The 17,500-nt window shown below is 39.9% G+C and overlaps 2 protein-coding genes across 2 annotated transcripts in view; one reads left to right on the top strand and one right to left on the bottom strand.

Annotated features, from left to right (window-relative positions):
• LOC103396225 (sodium channel protein type 4 subunit alpha B-like) overlaps nt 1-6,066 on the top strand; it is a 20,172-nt gene extending 14,106 nt beyond the window's left edge. Inside the window, 6 exon segments of the mRNA XM_025066346.1 lie at nt 1-69; nt 2,251-2,304; nt 2,390-2,527; nt 2,664-2,768; nt 3,266-3,536; nt 4,383-6,066. The exon segment at nt 1-69 is cut by the window's left edge and continues 204 nt beyond it. Coding sequence (XP_024922114.1) covers nt 1-69; nt 2,251-2,304; nt 2,390-2,527; nt 2,664-2,768; nt 3,266-3,536; nt 4,383-5,575 — 1,830 coding nt within the window. The 3' untranslated portion in view covers nt 5,576-6,066.
• Nucleotides 6,067-7,928: 1,862 nt separating this feature from the next.
• col6a2 (collagen, type VI, alpha 2) overlaps nt 7,929-17,500 on the bottom strand; it is an 18,964-nt gene continuing 9,392 nt past the window's right edge. The window contains exons 22-32 of the mRNA XM_017042440.2: nt 16,754-16,844; nt 16,587-16,649; nt 16,407-16,442; nt 16,281-16,326; nt 15,961-16,113; nt 15,063-15,157; nt 14,228-14,409; nt 13,946-14,124; nt 13,822-13,860; nt 9,704-10,038; nt 7,929-8,831 (exon numbers count right to left, since the gene is read on the bottom strand). Of these exons, the coding sequence (XP_016897929.1) occupies nt 8,562-8,831; nt 9,704-10,038; nt 13,822-13,860; nt 13,946-14,124; nt 14,228-14,409; nt 15,063-15,157; nt 15,961-16,113; nt 16,281-16,326; nt 16,407-16,442; nt 16,587-16,649; nt 16,754-16,844 (1,489 nt within the window). The 3' untranslated portion in view covers nt 7,929-8,561. The remainder of the gene's footprint in view (nt 8,832-9,703; nt 10,039-13,821; nt 13,861-13,945; nt 14,125-14,227; nt 14,410-15,062; nt 15,158-15,960; nt 16,114-16,280; nt 16,327-16,406; nt 16,443-16,586; nt 16,650-16,753; nt 16,845-17,500) is intronic.

Below are 17,500 nucleotides of genomic sequence, written 5' to 3'. Positions count from 1 at the left end.
TTCTACTGGACGAAAGTGAAGGTCAACTTTGACAACGTGGGAATCGGGTACCTCTCCCTTCTGCAAGTGGTGAGTTCCCGCTTGTGTGGATCTAACAAAAAAAACATTGTTCATTGATAGTTTCCATGCCATGAGCCACTACTTAACGGCAACAGTAATCACAGTTTTTTGCCTTTAAGTAATGGAGAATAGAAATTATAATTTACGGATGAACAGGAAGTGCTGTTTTAGCAAATTGTCAACACTCACCTTGGAATAAAGAATAAAACAGAAACATGAATAACGTTGTTCGTTTTAATGACATTAACGAAGCTTTAATGAAGCTCCGGGGCGCAGGTCTTACAGAGAGCAACACAAGCACTACGTCTGTACGAGAGCACCCGTTTACAAGCTAGCAGAGGTGTGGACTCGAGTCACATGACTTGAACTCGAGTCAGACTCGAGTCATCAATTTGATGACTTTGGACTCGACTTGACAAAATGTAAAGAGACTTGCACCTCGACTTGGACATTACCATCAGTGACTCGTGACTTCACTTGGACTCGAGCCCTTTGACTCGACAAGACTTGATGCTTTCTCCAAAATCCCACGTGATCTGTGTAAATATATTATTATTTTGTTTAAAAGGACTCAAAACAGAAACGTAAGGACTTGGACTTGACTCGGACTTGAGTGCAAAGACTTGAGACTTACTTACATGACTTGCAAAGCAATGACTTGGTGCCACCTCTGCAAGCTAGTGCATGTTACATTTATAGCACGCTGGATACATTTGTGTGTGCGTACAAGAATAGGAATGGGGGCCAGTGCCTTGAGTACCATCGCAAACTGTGAGAATCAGAAACTCAGACTCAGAAATGGGGAGTATGTGCATACAATTTAAGGTCAGGCTGGACGTTTCAGTGTTTTTCCACTGACTATATGAGTTTCACTGCAAGTAAAATGCTGGACAATAGCACAGAATATCATTTTGTCATAACAGTGTAACACAACCCAATCCAAAGATGATTGAGTTTTAAGCCATGCCGATGTCTGCTAATTTCTGATCATGTCCATCCTGGTCACTCCCAGTGAAAAGATCAGACTCTTCACTCATCACTGCAATCGCCATCTCAGCATCTTCTCCATTTTCTCCATCCACTTTTCTACCAGCAAGAATAAGTGGCACTTTTTCTGGACATCAGACCAAACTGCTGCTCACCAATCTTAACCTCAACTCTTTACCATACCTTCATTGTGTGGCTAATCAACTTCATTTGTGCCATACAGTACGTATATTTCTCCTTAACCTTTCGTTATGGGACATTTCTATGTTTTCCCCCTGAATTCTTTAAACAAGCATTACGTTGTTTTGTGTTTTTTTGGCACTCTTTGGCCTCTTTAGGAGTGTCTATCTGTCTATCCATCCCCTCCCTCTCTCGCTCTCTAGATAGATAGATAGATGGATAGATGGATAGATGGATGGATGGATGGATGGATGGATGGATGGATGATGGATGGATGGATAGATAGATAGATAGATAGATAGATAGATAGATAGATAGATAGATAGATAGATAGATAGATAGATAGATAGATAGATAGATAGATAGATAGATAGAAGTACATAAGTAGGTTAGTAGAGGTAGATAGATAGATTAGTGTTAGTTGTATAAGTAGGTTAGTAGGTAATTATTGTCAATTATTATTTATTATATTTCAATTATCATTGTTAACAATTATATATATATATACAGTATATACATATACACAGTATACCGTATATATACACACATATATACAAGTTTTATGCAAAACGTTTCCAGAGATTTACTTCGATCAGGCATGGGCAAAGGCTTACGTTCAGCCTTTTAATCCAGCCCGACACCAACTTTGCCCACACCAGGCTTAGATCATCATTTAAATTTAGATCCCTTTTCATGTAAACAGTAGCAGACATCCACATGCGTCTATATTACTTATTTAAATATGATATTGACTCCGGCGTGCTCCAGTGGCCTAATGGCTAAGTCACTGCCCTCCTAAGCTAGGGTTTATGGGTTCAAGTCCCATCTGGGGTGGCGTACATTTTGTCGGTTCCATAATGTAGCTGTTAGCACACCTGGCTCTGAAGCAGAGTGCAGAGAGTCCCGGGTTCAATTCCCAGACGAACCACATGCTCGACAGCTGCCGCACAAGTTTCATAAATATGGGATCATTCCAATTTTTTCAAAAGCTCAGTCCCTCAATTGTGTACTGTTGTTCTGTAGGCTACCTTCAAAGGATGGTTGGAGATCATGCAGGCTGCGGTTGATTCTAGAGGGGTAAGTATGTTTGTATTCAAAAAAAGTTGACTTCTCATTAGAACTGTGTTACAGCAAAGACTATAAAAACACTTTCCACCACCAGGTGGAGGACCAGCCTGTCCGAGAAATCAACCTCTACATGTACCTGTACTTTGTCATCTTCATCATATTTGGCTCCTTCTTCACCCTCAACCTTTTCATAGGGGTCATCATTGACAATTTTAATCAGCAGAAAAGAAAGATGAGTACTCAGAATACCAAATTGGTCGTCTTCTTTTCCATGAACGAAACAATATCAAGAATATGAATGTATTTGATCAAATGAGTTATCTAAATATAATTGCGAGTTCATTTTTTTTTTTTTTTTTTGCCATCACTTAGGAGGACAGGACATCTTCATGACTGCCGAGCAGAAGAAATACTACAACGCGTTGAAGAAATTAGGATCAAAAAAACCTCAAAAGCCAATTCCCAGACCTAGGGTTAAAAAAAATCCTAAATTGTTTTAGCCTTAAGGCAGGGGTGTCAAACACACACATAGATAGCTAGATAGCTAGATAGCTAGCTAGATAGATAGATAGATAGATAGATAGATAGATAGATAGATAGATAGATAGATAGATAGATAGATAGATATACATATATACATATAGATACATACAGATACACAAGCCACCACCGGCCCGCTTGTTGAATTAAAAAAATGAATAAATAAATACACAAACACTTCATTGTTAGGAATTCGTTTTGTAAAATGATATTTCATTAAATATGAATATTTTCTAATATACTTAAACTTACATGAATACATAAGGGGAAAAACACGGACTTTTTAATAACTACAGGTTCCCTTGAACCACAGTGACACCCCTGCTTCAAGACATTTCTCAAAATTAACATAATATTGTTATGTAGGTAGTGCAGTTAATACAACTGACTCTTTTTTTTGTTGTTGTTGTATTTTTCTTTTGGAATCTAGAACATTATTCAAGCCTTCTTGTTCGATTTAGTGTCGAAACAAACCTTCGACATCCTAATCATGGTGCTCATCATCATCAACATGGTAACCATGATGGTTGAAACAGATGAGCAGTCCGGACACACCAAGTCCATCCTTGACAAAATCAACCTGGGCTTCATTACTATCTTCACCACGGAGTGCGTGATCAAGCTCCTTGCCCTACGCTGCTACTTCTTCACCGCTGCGTGGAACATTTTTGATTTTGTGGTGATAATCCTCTCTATAGTGGGTAAGAGATGACGCCTCACTTATTTCACAATCGCAGAAAATTGTGAAATAAGACTGATTGGGTTTTTTTTCTGTGTTGTGTCTTTGTGGCTTTAGAGGGGTTTAGAATTAGAAAAAAAAACATTATTTGGGTTTTTTGTCTTTGAAGATGACCTTAAGGCCGTACGACTCAGACTCTGCAGAAAGTAGTTTTCAGTTGGATCAAAAAGGCTAAAATGCTAAAATCATTTTCGATGCAGGGAAAAGGCAGAAGTATAACGTATCATCAAATTCTCTCATTACAGCCTTATAAAGTTTTACAGTAAATACAAGTTGGTCCTCCACTTAACAATGGAGTTCGGTTCTGACGACGTTTAACGATTTTGTCGTCAAACGGCACGCCGTTTTCCAACAACTTTGTAGACATTTTGTGCAGTGAAACAATGTTTATATTTGCATACATTGTGACCATTTATACTGTACTATTGTACTTTTCCTCTTACTTTACTTTTGGATTATATCATGTACAGCAGGGGTCTCCAACCCCTGGTCCAGGGACCGGTGACGGTCCCAAGGACATTTGGAGTGGGATACAGTGAAAAAATGTACTTCTTAAAGCAGATCCAGAAGAAAAAAACAATTGTAATCTTTGTAAAATTGTAAAATTTCGGAAAGCCCGTCGTAACTTGTAGTCATTGTTAAGAAAGATATGTCGTTAAGTGAGGACCAAGTGTCTACATTTTACAAAAGTTGTCACAAAAAGGCCAGATTCTGATTCCCCTAAATACTAGGTATGAAAATGAGCCTGTGTAGATTCTTTTTTTTTAAAGACGACAAATCTATGTTTGTCTGTTTTTCTATATTTCAGGCATTGTTCTCGCCGATATCATTGAGAAGTACTTTGTGTCGCCGACCCTGTTTCGAGTCATTAGACTGGCCCGGATTGGGCGCCTCCTTCGACTCATACGTGCAGCCAAAGGAATTCGAACTTTGCTCTTTGCCTTAATGATGTCAATGCCGGCGCTGTTTAACATCGGCCTCCTACTTTTTCTTGTCATGTTCATTTATGCCATATTTGGAATGGCCAACTTTGCTTACGTGAAAAAGCAGGACGGTATCGACGACATGTTCAACTTTGAGACCTTCGGAAATAGCATGATCTGTCTCTTTCAAATCAGCACGTCTGCAGGCTGGGACAACCTCCTAAGTCCGATATTGTCCAGCTCCCCAGTCGAGTGCGACGTCGACGTCGTCAACGTTGGCACCAACACCAGGGGGAACTGTGGCAGCCCATCGGTGGGCATAGCCTTCTTTGTTAGTTACATCATCATTTCCTTCCTCATTGTGGTGAACATGTACATAGCGATCATTCTGGAGAATTTCAGCGTGGCAACGGAGGAAAGCACGGAGCCCCTGAGCGAGGACGACTTTGAAATGTTCTACAAGGTCTGGGAGAAGTTCGACTCGGAGGCTACGCAGTTCATTGAGTTCTCGATGCTGCCCAGCTTCGCTGACTCTTTGTCTGAGCCGCTGCGCATTGCGAAGCCCAACATAAGCAAATTGATTTACATGGACCTTCCCATGGTTAGCGGGAACAGGATCCACTGCTTGGACATTCTGTTTGCCTTCACAAAGCGTGTCCTTGGAGAGTTCGGTGGAATGGATACACTTAAGCAGCAAATGGAGGAGAAGTTTATGATGGCAAACCCTTCCAAGATTTCCCACGAGCCTATCACCTCTACATTCCGACACAAAATAGAAGAGGAGTCCGCAGTGGTGATCCAAAGGTCCTACAGGAGGCACTTAGTTTTCCGGCAGATTAAAAAGGCGTCCTACCTCTACCGACAAATAGTGCACCGTCCGACTGTGATGAACGTGGAGAATGCTCCCGGAACTGAGGAGCCTTTCACCTACATGGTAGAGCACTACAGGCCTGAGGGTGTAGAGACCACAATGTCCTCACCACCATCTTATGACACTGTGACCAAAGCGGCTTGTGATCTTTCTCGGGTTGTCAAATTGATGTCTAGAGATCAGAAGCAGCCTGATGAAAAAAGCTGAGAGAACTTTGAGGATGAGCTGAGAATGACTGTTTTAGATTATATATTTTTTTTTTCACATAGTTCATGATACGCTAAACCTACATGGCGGCATTTTAAGCTAATTTCCAATGAGATATCCGACATTGTTAAATACGCCCCTCTGTTATTTAAAGTCACAGGTTACTAGAAGTAGGTACAGATATAGCACTTTGCTCAGTGAAAAATATTGTTATTTGCAAAGCAAAACAACTTCATTACACGAAACGCAAAGGAAACATAAGCAGTAGATAAGTCGATAAAATGGCTACAAAAATACAGTATTTTCCGGACTGAAAGCTGTTCCTGAGTATGTAAGTCACACCAGCCAAAAAAAAAAGTCAAAATGAAGAAGAAAAAAAAACATGTAATAAGTCACTCCGAAGTATAAGTTGCATCAGCCAGCTTGAGTGCCCTCTAGTGGCTGTCAGTGGGAAAATAACGAACAAGAATATTTTCCAGTGGTGCAGGAGTAGCAGATACTGGTACAAAAGTCTAGAGTGCCCTCTAGCGGACGTCAGTGTGAAAATAAGGAACATTTTAATTTTCAGTGGTACAGGGGTAGCAGATACTGGTACAAAAGTCTAGAGTGCCCTCTAGTGGCTGTCAGTGTGAAAATAACAAACATGTGAAATTATATATTTTAATATATAAGTCGCACCTGAGTATAAGTAAGTCAAGTGAATGACCTGAAACTGTAGACTGATTTTAATTGGACGAGGGCTTCACTGAGGTTTTTCCCCTGATTTTAACGAGCAAAAAAATGATGTTAAATTTTGAGTTACACTTATGCATATTATTCTTGACAATTTTTCCACGTTAATAATTCTCTCACTAGGATTAGTCACCAATAAAAACAAGAACTGTTGTGAAACACATACATCTACCTGCTGTTATTTGTCTTTCTTTTTCCAGCAAAGAAATGTTCATATTTATCTTAATGTGATTAATAATGAGAAGTTACGATCGTGACGAGTGCGAATAATTCACAGCTACTTTATGAATAATATTGAAATCATGTGCATGGAAAACAGGACAGAGTTCGTGGATCTTGTTGGTCGGTCTGTGGTTGTGGTTGATAAAAATGGTGCCAATTTGGATTTGTTCCCGAAGGCATTTGCTACGACTGTGGGGAGGATAAATGAATCCAGGCGACTTTAAATGTTAGGATTGAAAACACAATCTGTGCGCAAAGAAATCACTTCATTTTAATTACGCACCAGCCAGACCCACAGATGATTTGGTTCCATCTGTAGCGCAACGCAACGTGTCCTGCCAACATGTTGACGTCCTTGGTCATCCGTCCTCATCACAGACAGATGGTGGCTATTAATTTGAGCTGGACGTGTGTGTGTGTGAAGTGCCAGACAATGGTATTACTTCACTGATTGTGACTCGGTAATTGATCGGAATGGGTTTAGGCCTGTGATGGAGATTAAAGCTTCATCAAAGAGAGAGAGGGAAAAAAAAAAAAAAAACAAGATTAACAAGCACTATATTTAATTGCATCAGCAGCGTTTAACTGTGCAATGCCATTGGAATGGATTAGAGGATCTGTATAACAAATGGACATGATGGTGAATTGTTATATAACCAATATGAAATGCGTGTTAGCGATGTGTAATTTGCCTTCATATGTGTGAAAAAAAATCAGTTCGAGGTCAGTAAGGGCTTCTTAAGTCCGCCTTATAGTCCGGAAAATAAGACGTTAACGTTCAAGAAACAGATGAATTTCCTGCAAACACAAAACACACCGTTGTTGGGGTGACCACATTATTTATTTGGACATGTTTACAGTTGAGTTTCTTTATCTTGGTGTTCTTAACTACAGTGTGTGCTTATTGCGTGACAGAATACGGGGCTTTTTAAGAGCAGCCGTGATTTAGCTTTTCTTGGAAAACGTGGGGAAAAAAAAAAAAAAAAATCTCCTGAACAACAATCATTAACAACAGCATAACATGAACTCAAACAAATGTTTAGGACCAGTCACGTGACTTTTTTTTTTTTATTTTATCTTTAGCACCTCTAGTGTTGTTTTTTTTTTTGTGAAAACAAGAAGAAAACAAACAAGACATAAGACATGATGGAGGGAGAAAGGAAGTGGGAAAAAGGAGAAACTGAAAATCATGTCAATGTAAAAAAAAAAAACAACAAAAAAACAAAAACAAAGAAAAACAATGCATATAGTTTGTTTCATACACATTCAGTAATCATACACCTCCGTGGTGGGATATTCAGGCTGGTCTTTGTCAAAGGAAGCACTAGAAGTAGATGTAGCCAAAACAGTTGTAACAGAAAGCGTCAGTGGAAGTTTTTGTTTTTTCTTTTTTTTAAAAAAAAAAACATAAGTAATCATTTTCCTGAATAGTTATGATTTTCCTGAATGGTTTTAATCATTTCATCTTAAATCTGATCTTTATTGTACAACATTATATTTTAAAAAAGAAGGCCGCCCTGTCAAAACATTTGCCCAGGTCTGCTTTATGGTCTATTTTCCTCTAAATTCTCTCAGAGCAAACTCTGACTGTAGATGACCGTGAAAAAAAACATAATTTTTTGAAAAAAAAAATGCATACTGACTACTTACTTAGCGTAATCCTGCACATTCACCATATGGCCACATCCATTTCTTATAAACAGCCTTTGTTCTTTGTTACTGTCCATGGATTAAGAACAAAATAACAATTAACTAATAGATCCTCCTAAATGTATGTCTTTTATTTTTTCGGCGACCTACAACTACATCGATAATTTTCTACTAATGTGTAATTTTTATTTTTATTTTTTCAGAAGTAAGTAACCTTTTCTGAGCCTCTGATTCTTTCTTTATACATATCCTGATAACAATTCAGACATTTCCTGTGGAACCTCTGTGTTTTGTTTTGTTTTTTTTCACGCTGAAAGCTGTACTTTTCTGTCTAGGGATTTTCATTTACATTTTTGTGTCACGGAGAGTTACAGTTTTGTCACTAGCATATCCAGCGGACGAAGCGCTCAAAGAAAGAGGGTTTGTTCAGGATGTTGTAGTCGTCCCCTCTGAAGATGGCTGACATGTCTCCTAGTGACACCTTTCGCAGCACCTCCTCGTCTGTGTCTGTTCCCATGGCAATCACTGTCGGAACGCCTTCTGCTCGCCTCATGGCGGTCACGCCCTCCTCCAGCTGCTCAGTTGAGGTGATGCCATCGGTGATGAACACAAAGGCGACCTCCGCGTTGCGGCGCGCCTTGCGTTCTCCCCGCTACAAACAAAAAAATAAAATATTTAAGTCAATCTGACAAGTATTTTGAGGAGCCAATGTAGTTAACCAGAAGGTCCAGGGAGTTAGGAAAGAAGAAGTGAGGGGGGCGCTTTGTGGAGGATGAAGTGTAAGAAAGGCTGTCGGTCCAGAGGATATACCTGTAGAAGTATGGGAATGTTTAGGAGCGAGTGCAGTTGACCCTTAGACTAGTTTTTGGTTTTACTTAATGAGGTCGTTTATCACAATCCTGGAGTCCGAGAGTTAAAAGTTAGAAAGTGAGGTTCAGGCAAGTGAGGTTGAATTCAGTGAGCAACAGTTTGGTTTTTATGCCCAGGAAAAGTACTACTGATGCAAAGGTCGGAGACAGTAGTAAGTAGTAATAAGTGAGCGTGCTGTCAGAATGATTGATGGGTTCAAGGTAAGGGTGATCCACGGATCATGTTGTTTGTAATCTGCGGTGGGGAATAGGGAGCGGGTGGGTCAGGTCAGATTTCTAAGAGAGTGGTGAGATCTGCTATGATGTATAGACATACAGATGGTGTACAGACAGTGGCTCTGAGATGGGCGGGTGAGGGGGGTTGGCCGTACAAGTGGCAGTAACTCATACAGTGGTAAGATGACTGATACAAGTGGCAGTAACTCATACAGTGGTTTGTACAAATAGGAAAATACATATTACTAGCAATAATCCTTGCGCTAAACCTTGCGCTATCCAAATGAATGTTGTTCTGCCCATTGTAAAAACTGTAGTGTAACAACAAATACGTCCTAGACTGCAAAGTCATTTAGATAGTACTGATATAGGAACTAAAGACAAAAAAAAAACAAAAAAACAAACACAGTGACATTGTCTTATTGGACATTCATCATACCTGTAAAATCACCACATTGTTGACAGCATGGATGATGGCGCTGCCCAGGGCGGACGAAGAGTCCATGTAGTTAACGTTTGCCAGCGTATCAGAGATCACCGTGAGATTGTGCGTGAGCGGGAACTCCACTCTCTGCTCCGTGGGACTGCCGTACTGCACCAAAGCCAGGCGGGCGTTCCTCTCATCCGTCGGGCCGTTGGCCAGCGTAAGGCGACGGGCCACGTTCTCAATGAATTCCTTGGCCCGCCGGTGGTTCTCCAGTCCCATCCTTTCGGAACCATCCAACATGAACACCACGTCCACCGGCCTCTGCACACAGCTGGCCACGGCCGGCTCTGCAAGAAAAACACAAGCACGTGCACTTAGTTTTATAGGCTCGGTACGCAACTCACTGTTGGACCACATAGAATTGGTCAGTGCCAGGAAAATGTTTAAGTTAATTGACATGCTCTAGTCTTATACATGCTAATTCCAGTCCGGTTGTCCAATGTTGTCCAAATACCCCTAAGGTACGGCCTCATAAAAAAGCACTTTTAGTTTGCGCTGCCATTTTATTGCCACCATATGACGTAACATAAGGTTAAAGAATATATTCCATTCCATTTTGTACAAAACAATACTGCTTACATCAGCGAATAGCACACACACAGTGAGACCGTTACACGCGGTTTTATTAGCTGTGACTGTAATCGTCCACTTGCCTTCTTATTCTACAAGCCAAGCCTCATGCAAAAAAAAAAATCATGCACCAACCAAGGGCACTGTGTAGAATAGTTCCTTCATCTTCAGCACAAACAAAAACAAATCCTTCAAATTCTAAATTATTAACAGAAAATTACTACAACGTTGCAACAGAAATATTTCTACATGGCCATTTGTTTCGGAACAAATGAGTGATTCACAGGACAAAAACGGAATAAAAGTATCCAGGGAAATGTGCAAAATAACAAAAGGCATTGCAGGTGGGTTCGATTGACTCAAAAAAAAGTCAGGATTCACAGCGAAAATGAGGTTTCAATAGAAGAGACACTGTAATGTCTCCAACCAATTGACAGTATCCACTATCCAGTTTCCAGTTTCCAGGTAAAAACATAGATTGTTCCACGAATGTGGGACAAAAAAAATGATATGTATCAAAGCAATGGAAGGATTCCAGAAGTCCACATTTTTTGGAATTCATACAGAAACTAGCCTGCATATCGTGCCAATTTAATACAATATTTCATATATTTATCATCGAAGTCAAATGCCCACAGTTTACAAACAAATTGTACATACAGCTTAAAGCCTAATACCCAGCCAGCATTTGAACACAACACCTATGGGAATGCAAATTAGGCCCAAAGTGACATAATACTAGATAATACAAAAATTGAGAGGTAAAACATTCTAGTGTGATCAACAGCTGGATTACCTAATACATGGGTTACCAAAATGGAGGGCGCGTTCCCTAAAGGGGGCACGGGGCCATTGCGGTTGGATGAAATAAATGAATTAAACATAACGCGGCATATTGTCCAATGCTGTAAATTATTATATTATTATAAATTATTATTTATAATAATTTATAAATAATAATAATAATTATTATTATTGTTGTTGTTGTTGTTATTATTGTAAATTATTGTATTATTATAATTACATATATTGTAAATTATTGTAATTGTAAAACAATATGCATCAATAAATTGATTAAATACTCGTGTTGTTCATTTTAAATTGGAATATGTATGAATAAAAGTGTGAATGAGCATCACTGACAGTGGTCAGCCTCCAACTGAACAAACCCGCTGTTAATCACGTGCCTGATTAACCGTAACTTCCGGTCTATAAGCCGCTACGTTTTTCCACACGCTTTGAATCCTGCGGCTTTAACAACGGTGCGGCTAATTTATGGATTTCTACGGGCTAACAAAGTGTATACAGCTAGCGACCAATGACGTTTCTGGTAGGCTACTGTTTGTTATACTAGTAGCGTATGTCTGTCTGTGAATGGCTGTGTGCGTATATGTGCGTGGGGCCCGCGCGAGAGAGAACGGTAGCGATGAGTTGAAACAGTTTGAGCGCTGTCATGTTGAAGCGTGAGTTGGTTAAACAGGAGCTGTTAAAAAACACGCTGTTTATGTTCTGTTGTGCCCGATGTGGCTGATAATAAACTTCCGGAAACTTCCCGGGTTTCTGTTTACCTCTGCTGCGGACAAGCACAAAGTCAAGGGAGTTAGCTCTGGAGCTAACGTTAGCTTCGTCCCTGTAGCAGATCACTAAGTCTTCCCTACGCATTCCAGCTATGGTCAGGGCGCTGAAGCGGGAAAGAGCTAACGTGTAACCCGCCATGTTACAGGCACTGTTCGGGGGGGGGGAAAAAAGCATTTATTCAATTAAAATTAAATAAAAAAATCCTTCTGTGTAAATCTCCCATGTTACAATGTACAATTTGTTTTATGCTGATATTAAGGTGCACTCATTAATTATTAATTACGGTAAATAGCGAAAATCTTTCTACACTATGAGCCTAATGACTAAGCGCTTTCACAGAGATGGAATTGATGAACCATTGTGGCCCACATAGATTTGGCCAGTTCCACATGGCTGGCTGGGTACTAGGGAAGTAGCATGATTAGATGACATCCGTATTAGCAGAGGCCTAAGGCCTTCTTAGGATCTTCAATAATGCCTGCGTAGACATATTTGAAGGAGTCAATGAAGAGCTGGGTCCACTGCTGCCTGTCCACTCCCTGGGCCAGTTTGGCTCTCTGGGCCGTGTAAGCCATGGTTGCCACTCCAGCCCCATATTGATGCTCACTCAGGCTGCTCAGCAGGTTGGACACACCTTCCAATGAGGTGGGAACCAATGAAGGGCTGCATTCTTCAGGCACTGGTTTCCAGGGGCAGAATGTGGTGCCCCCATCTGCAACGAGTGGGTGGAACAACATTGTGGGCAGAATCCCACAGAAAACGACTTGTTTGGATAAACAAGGCTCTGAAAGTACACCAATTTGCACCGCGAGGAGCGTTTGGTCTTGTGTTGTTGATCAAAGATGAAGAAAAGTTGTTGGGGTTTTTGTTTTGTTTGTTTGTTTGTTTGTTTTACCATACGGTTGTTTTAACTTGGTAAATTGAATGTCGAAGATTAAAGCCACCAGATTATCGGGGAAAAAAATGCTATATGATTTTAGTCTAAATTTATGATATTTAAAAACAAGTGGTAGTTTGTACTTAAAATGTTGCTATTTTTGGGGTTGTACGTAAGTATATGATGTAATGTGTGTCGTGCTAGTTTTTTGGACCTGTCTCTGCTCAGATTAAAGCCACCAGATTATCAGAAGAAAATTGTTATATGATTTTAGTCAAAATTTATGAGATTTAAAAACAAGTTGTAATGTGTGTTGTGCTAGTTTTTTGGACCTGTCTCTGCTGTTTTACCTTTCGCTGTTTCTCCACTAAGTGTCTACCATAGATCGGTGTATATACATTAATTACCAACGAAACCTGTTTTTGTAAAATAGGCCCAGTTACGACACCAAATCTTACGTAAACATTCAAAGCAACCGTACCTTGACATGACTAACTGTAATTGTGAAAATAGACTGGAACAGCCTGGACGTGATTTAAAATACCCAGAGAATGATAAAAAAATCTTCACTAATTCTATCTAACTTGGCTCAGATGTTCCCTTAAAAAAATCAATATCCTGCTCTTGTTTAACCCTTTGATGCATGACCCATGATATACTGAGTTTAAAGAAAATGTTACTAAGGGTTTTTATGTGTTTTTAGACATAAAAATAAAAACTGATTTGGTTCTGTTTTTATACACCAAATTTTCTTTTTGAATGTTGACACAATTACTCTGCAGTTGCAAAGGCTGACCACTGTATGGCAGTGTTGGGTGGTTCTCAGGTGTCCACTGTAGAGGCTTATATGCAACACTGCCATCGAAACCTATTCTGATCATAGAAAATGACATTTTCATAGCTGTCCATTGTAGTGACCGTCATGCATGAAAGGGTTAAGGGCCCTGACACCTTAAGATGCTCTATTTAGAAAACGAACCCTAAACATTAAGAAGACATAAACAGATGCCGAGATGTGTGACGGCTATTTCTTTTTACATCTTACCTGATTTACAAGGCAGATCGGGGCAAATAATGACAGGCTCTAAAAAAATAGAGATAGAGCTGATCAGACAATGGTATATTTCATCTTAAAACAGCTAAATATGGATTTCTGTAAATATTCGTACCAGGGCAGAGCACAGTCTCGATCTTGTCGATAAATTCCTCAGCCACTAGGTCGGCAAAGCGCCTCATTCCCAGGACCCTGCCGTCCCTTTGACAGGCGATGCTCTTCAGACTCTCGTTCTCCTCGATCTGGTCGAACATGTCTCCGATACCGATGGCACTCACGTCGACACTCGGATCACTTTTCGCAAGCACGCCCACGAAACAAACATGAAACCACTGAGATAAGAATCGCGCTTCCTGCACAACTTACAAATTCTAAATCGTTCCGTCGAACCACGTACCTGCAGAGGTAGGTGAGAAGCGAGTCATCGTCTCTGGGGTCAAAGCGTCCGTCGGTGATGACGACAACGGTGACATTGGCCTTTGCTCTGCGGCTGTCCCTGATCAGGTGATCGTAGGCATATTTCAGGGCTGAGGGAGTCCACGTTCCTCCGGCGATCCACTCCAAACGCTTCACCGCATCCTTAAGCGTAAAGAATTGTTTTTTTGTTTTACTGGTGTTTGCTTACGCTCTACGGTGACTTATTTATATTTTGTTCCTCTTCTTCTATCATCTTCATTTTTTTGGCTAGTGCGACTTATAGTCAACAACCTCAGCTAAACTGCTCAATGGATCTCGCGAACATCCATTTAAAGCTGAATAAGCCAAGTGACTCTCAAGTAGTGGGGCGGGCCCCGCCGGGGGGCGCAATAGAGTTCCAGTGAAACATGGCACGCTGGACATAAGTGTACCACTGCTGTAACGATTGAATAACAAGCCTCCAGTCACTAGGTGGCAGCAACTCATACGGTGGTTTGTACAGATAAAAAATACATATGTTATCATAGTATTTCAATTTGCAAAGGTGTGGGTTGGGGGGAGGACGTGACAGAAAATAATAATAAAATAATTAAGAACCACTGATATAATCCAACAAAGAGTTCAGCAAAGCTCTCATGCTATGCAAGTACAAACATGAAAATATTCATAGCGGTTTGTAAAGAAATGGCATCAGGACAACCCTAGCTAGTTTTAAATTACCTTACTATCTGGCCATGTGTAATGGTTTCGTAAATTTATTTTAACATTTGGATGAAACAGAAAAAGGTTTGTGTGATTGGTTGTGTATTTCACACCTTGAAAGCGGTCAATGAGTCAATCTTAGGATCATTGAGTCTGATGGCCTGGAAGGTTCCGTTGTGACTGTACTGGACAACCCCTACTCTGGTACCTTGAACACAAACGAACATAAAAGAAAAACGTGACAATATTCGGTGAAAATTTTGATGATTTGGTGAGTTTTACACCTGAAAAGTAAAAAGACGACATTAGGGCAAACATAAGCAAAGAAAACTTCAAAAAAAAAACTACATAAATTAACTAAATTCTAAAATACCTAAACATTTTATGGACTATAAGTTGCGCCGGAGTTTAAGTCATAACAGCCAGCTGGAGCGCCCTCTAGTGGCTGTCAGTGTAAAAGAAATCACAAAAGTGAAATTATTATTTTAATATATAAGTCACACCTGAGTATAAGTCGCAAATCCTGCCAAAGGAGAGAAAAAATGCGATTTAAAATTTTTAAAAAAAATTTAGCTCTATGCTAAGCTCTCTCTAGTCATATGTTCTAAGTCATATCTAAGTCGTATGTTGTTTTTTTGTGGATAAACTTTAGCTCTATCACAAAACTTTTGTTAACGTACGCAATTTCCGGCTTAATTTAGAACCTGTAAATATATTTTAGATTTATATTTTATCTTAACACGTGCACATCAGGAATTATTTAATGTATCATTTAAAATAAACAACCTTCTGTCCCGGTAATATATAACCTGTTTTAACATATATAACAATGTTGATCTATCTTGGGACCCTGGGATTAATCTGATTAAATCGATCGACAGTCTTGAAATATATTTAAATGACTTTATATATTTGTATATTTTCCAATGGCTTTTTTTTTTATTTCACTTTTTAGCTGAAAGTGACCATCCCAAACATTATGCCTTTATACAACGACGTCTGCTCATTTACCTGACTCTGACTCCGGATCTTTGGAGAAGGAGCCCAGTCTGTTGATGGTATTAATGACAAAGTTCTTCTCCAGGGTGAAATTGGTCAATCCCACGGACTCGGAACTGTCAATCACGAACACAATGTCCAAGGCTCCGCAGCGTTTCTCGCAGTCTGCAGACGCACACAGGAGCTGAGTGAACTGACAGTTCTTCAGTTGTGAGTGTGTGTTTGAATCATAAACCGCAAACGTCATTGCACAGGAGCTGTGTAAACTGACGGTTCTTCTGAGTGTATGGTTTGAATCATAAACCGCAAACGTCATTAGGCATAAAACTCACCGCAGCAACCGCAAGTCTCCCTGATGTAGTTCATGACATCACATTCCTTCAAGGACAAAAATCATATTACACGTTTCATTTTAAACATCACAGATTGTGGTCAATTTTGTGGTTAAACACTCTTACAGTCAGGCCAGGATCTCCCTCAGGTCCAGGATCTCCCTTTAAGCGAGGTTGGAGAATTAAATGAATGGAAAAAAAAACAAAAAATAGTCAAGTGGAATTTAAGCGAAATCTGTAGTCTTATGTCGTCTGTGAGTAAAAGCCGAGTCAGTCAACTCAGTCTTTTGTGTGCGAAGTACTCACGTCACGGCCCAACTCTCCTCTTGTACCTCTGAGGCCAGGTTCCCCATGAGGTCCTGGCTCTCCCTGATAAAAAAACAAAATCATTACATGGACCTAACAATTGAAGTTAATAGAACATTTGAAGCAGAAAAATGTAATCCCCACTCGTAAAAAAAAAATGTACTCACAGGTTCTCCTGGGGTTCCTTTACCTCCAGGCTCTCCTTTGTGACCACAGTCTCCTCTACTGCCACGCGTTTGATTACAGTATTTTTCCGGACTATAAGTTACACTTTTTTACATTTGAGTATCCTTTGGCTGGGTTTGCAACTTATACTGAGGTGCAACCTATGCATTAAAATATTATATTATTTCACGTATATTATTTTTATACTGACAGCTGCACTCTAGGTTTGTGTAGCAGTACCTGCGACTACTGTAGATTTTTCGTACTTTTTTTCCATCCTTTGGCTAGTGCGACTGACTCTACTGTAGATTTTTCGTACTTTTTTCCATCCTTTGGCTAGTGCGACTTATACTCAGGTGCGACTTATATATTAATATATGTCAATTTACGTTTGTTATTTTTATACTGACTCTAGTGTGTAGGCTTGTGTACCAGTATTTGATACTCCTCCTGTAAGTCGCACTTTTTTTATCCTTTAGCTAAGTTTGCGACTTACTTTTACTCAGGTGTGACATATTGTTATTTTCAAACTGACAGCCGCTAGAGGGCACTCTAGGCTCGTGTACCAGTATCTGCTACTCCTGTACCACTGAAAATTTACATGTTTATTATTTTAACACTGACAGCCACTAGAGGGCACTCTAGGCTCGTGTACTAGTATCTGCTACTCCTGCACCACTGAAAATTTACATGTTTATTATTTTAACACTGACAGCCACTAGAGGGCCCTCTAGGCTCGCGTACTAAGA

The sequence above is a fragment of the Cynoglossus semilaevis genome, chromosome 20, assembly GCF_000523025.1.
Source record: "Cynoglossus semilaevis isolate Cse_v1.0 chromosome 20, Cse_v1.0, whole genome shotgun sequence".
Classification (NCBI taxonomy): Eukaryota; Metazoa; Chordata; class Actinopteri; order Pleuronectiformes; family Cynoglossidae; genus Cynoglossus; species Cynoglossus semilaevis.
The sequence above is the reverse complement of the archived record's forward strand: the minus strand, read 5'-3'. Positions and strand labels throughout refer to the sequence as shown.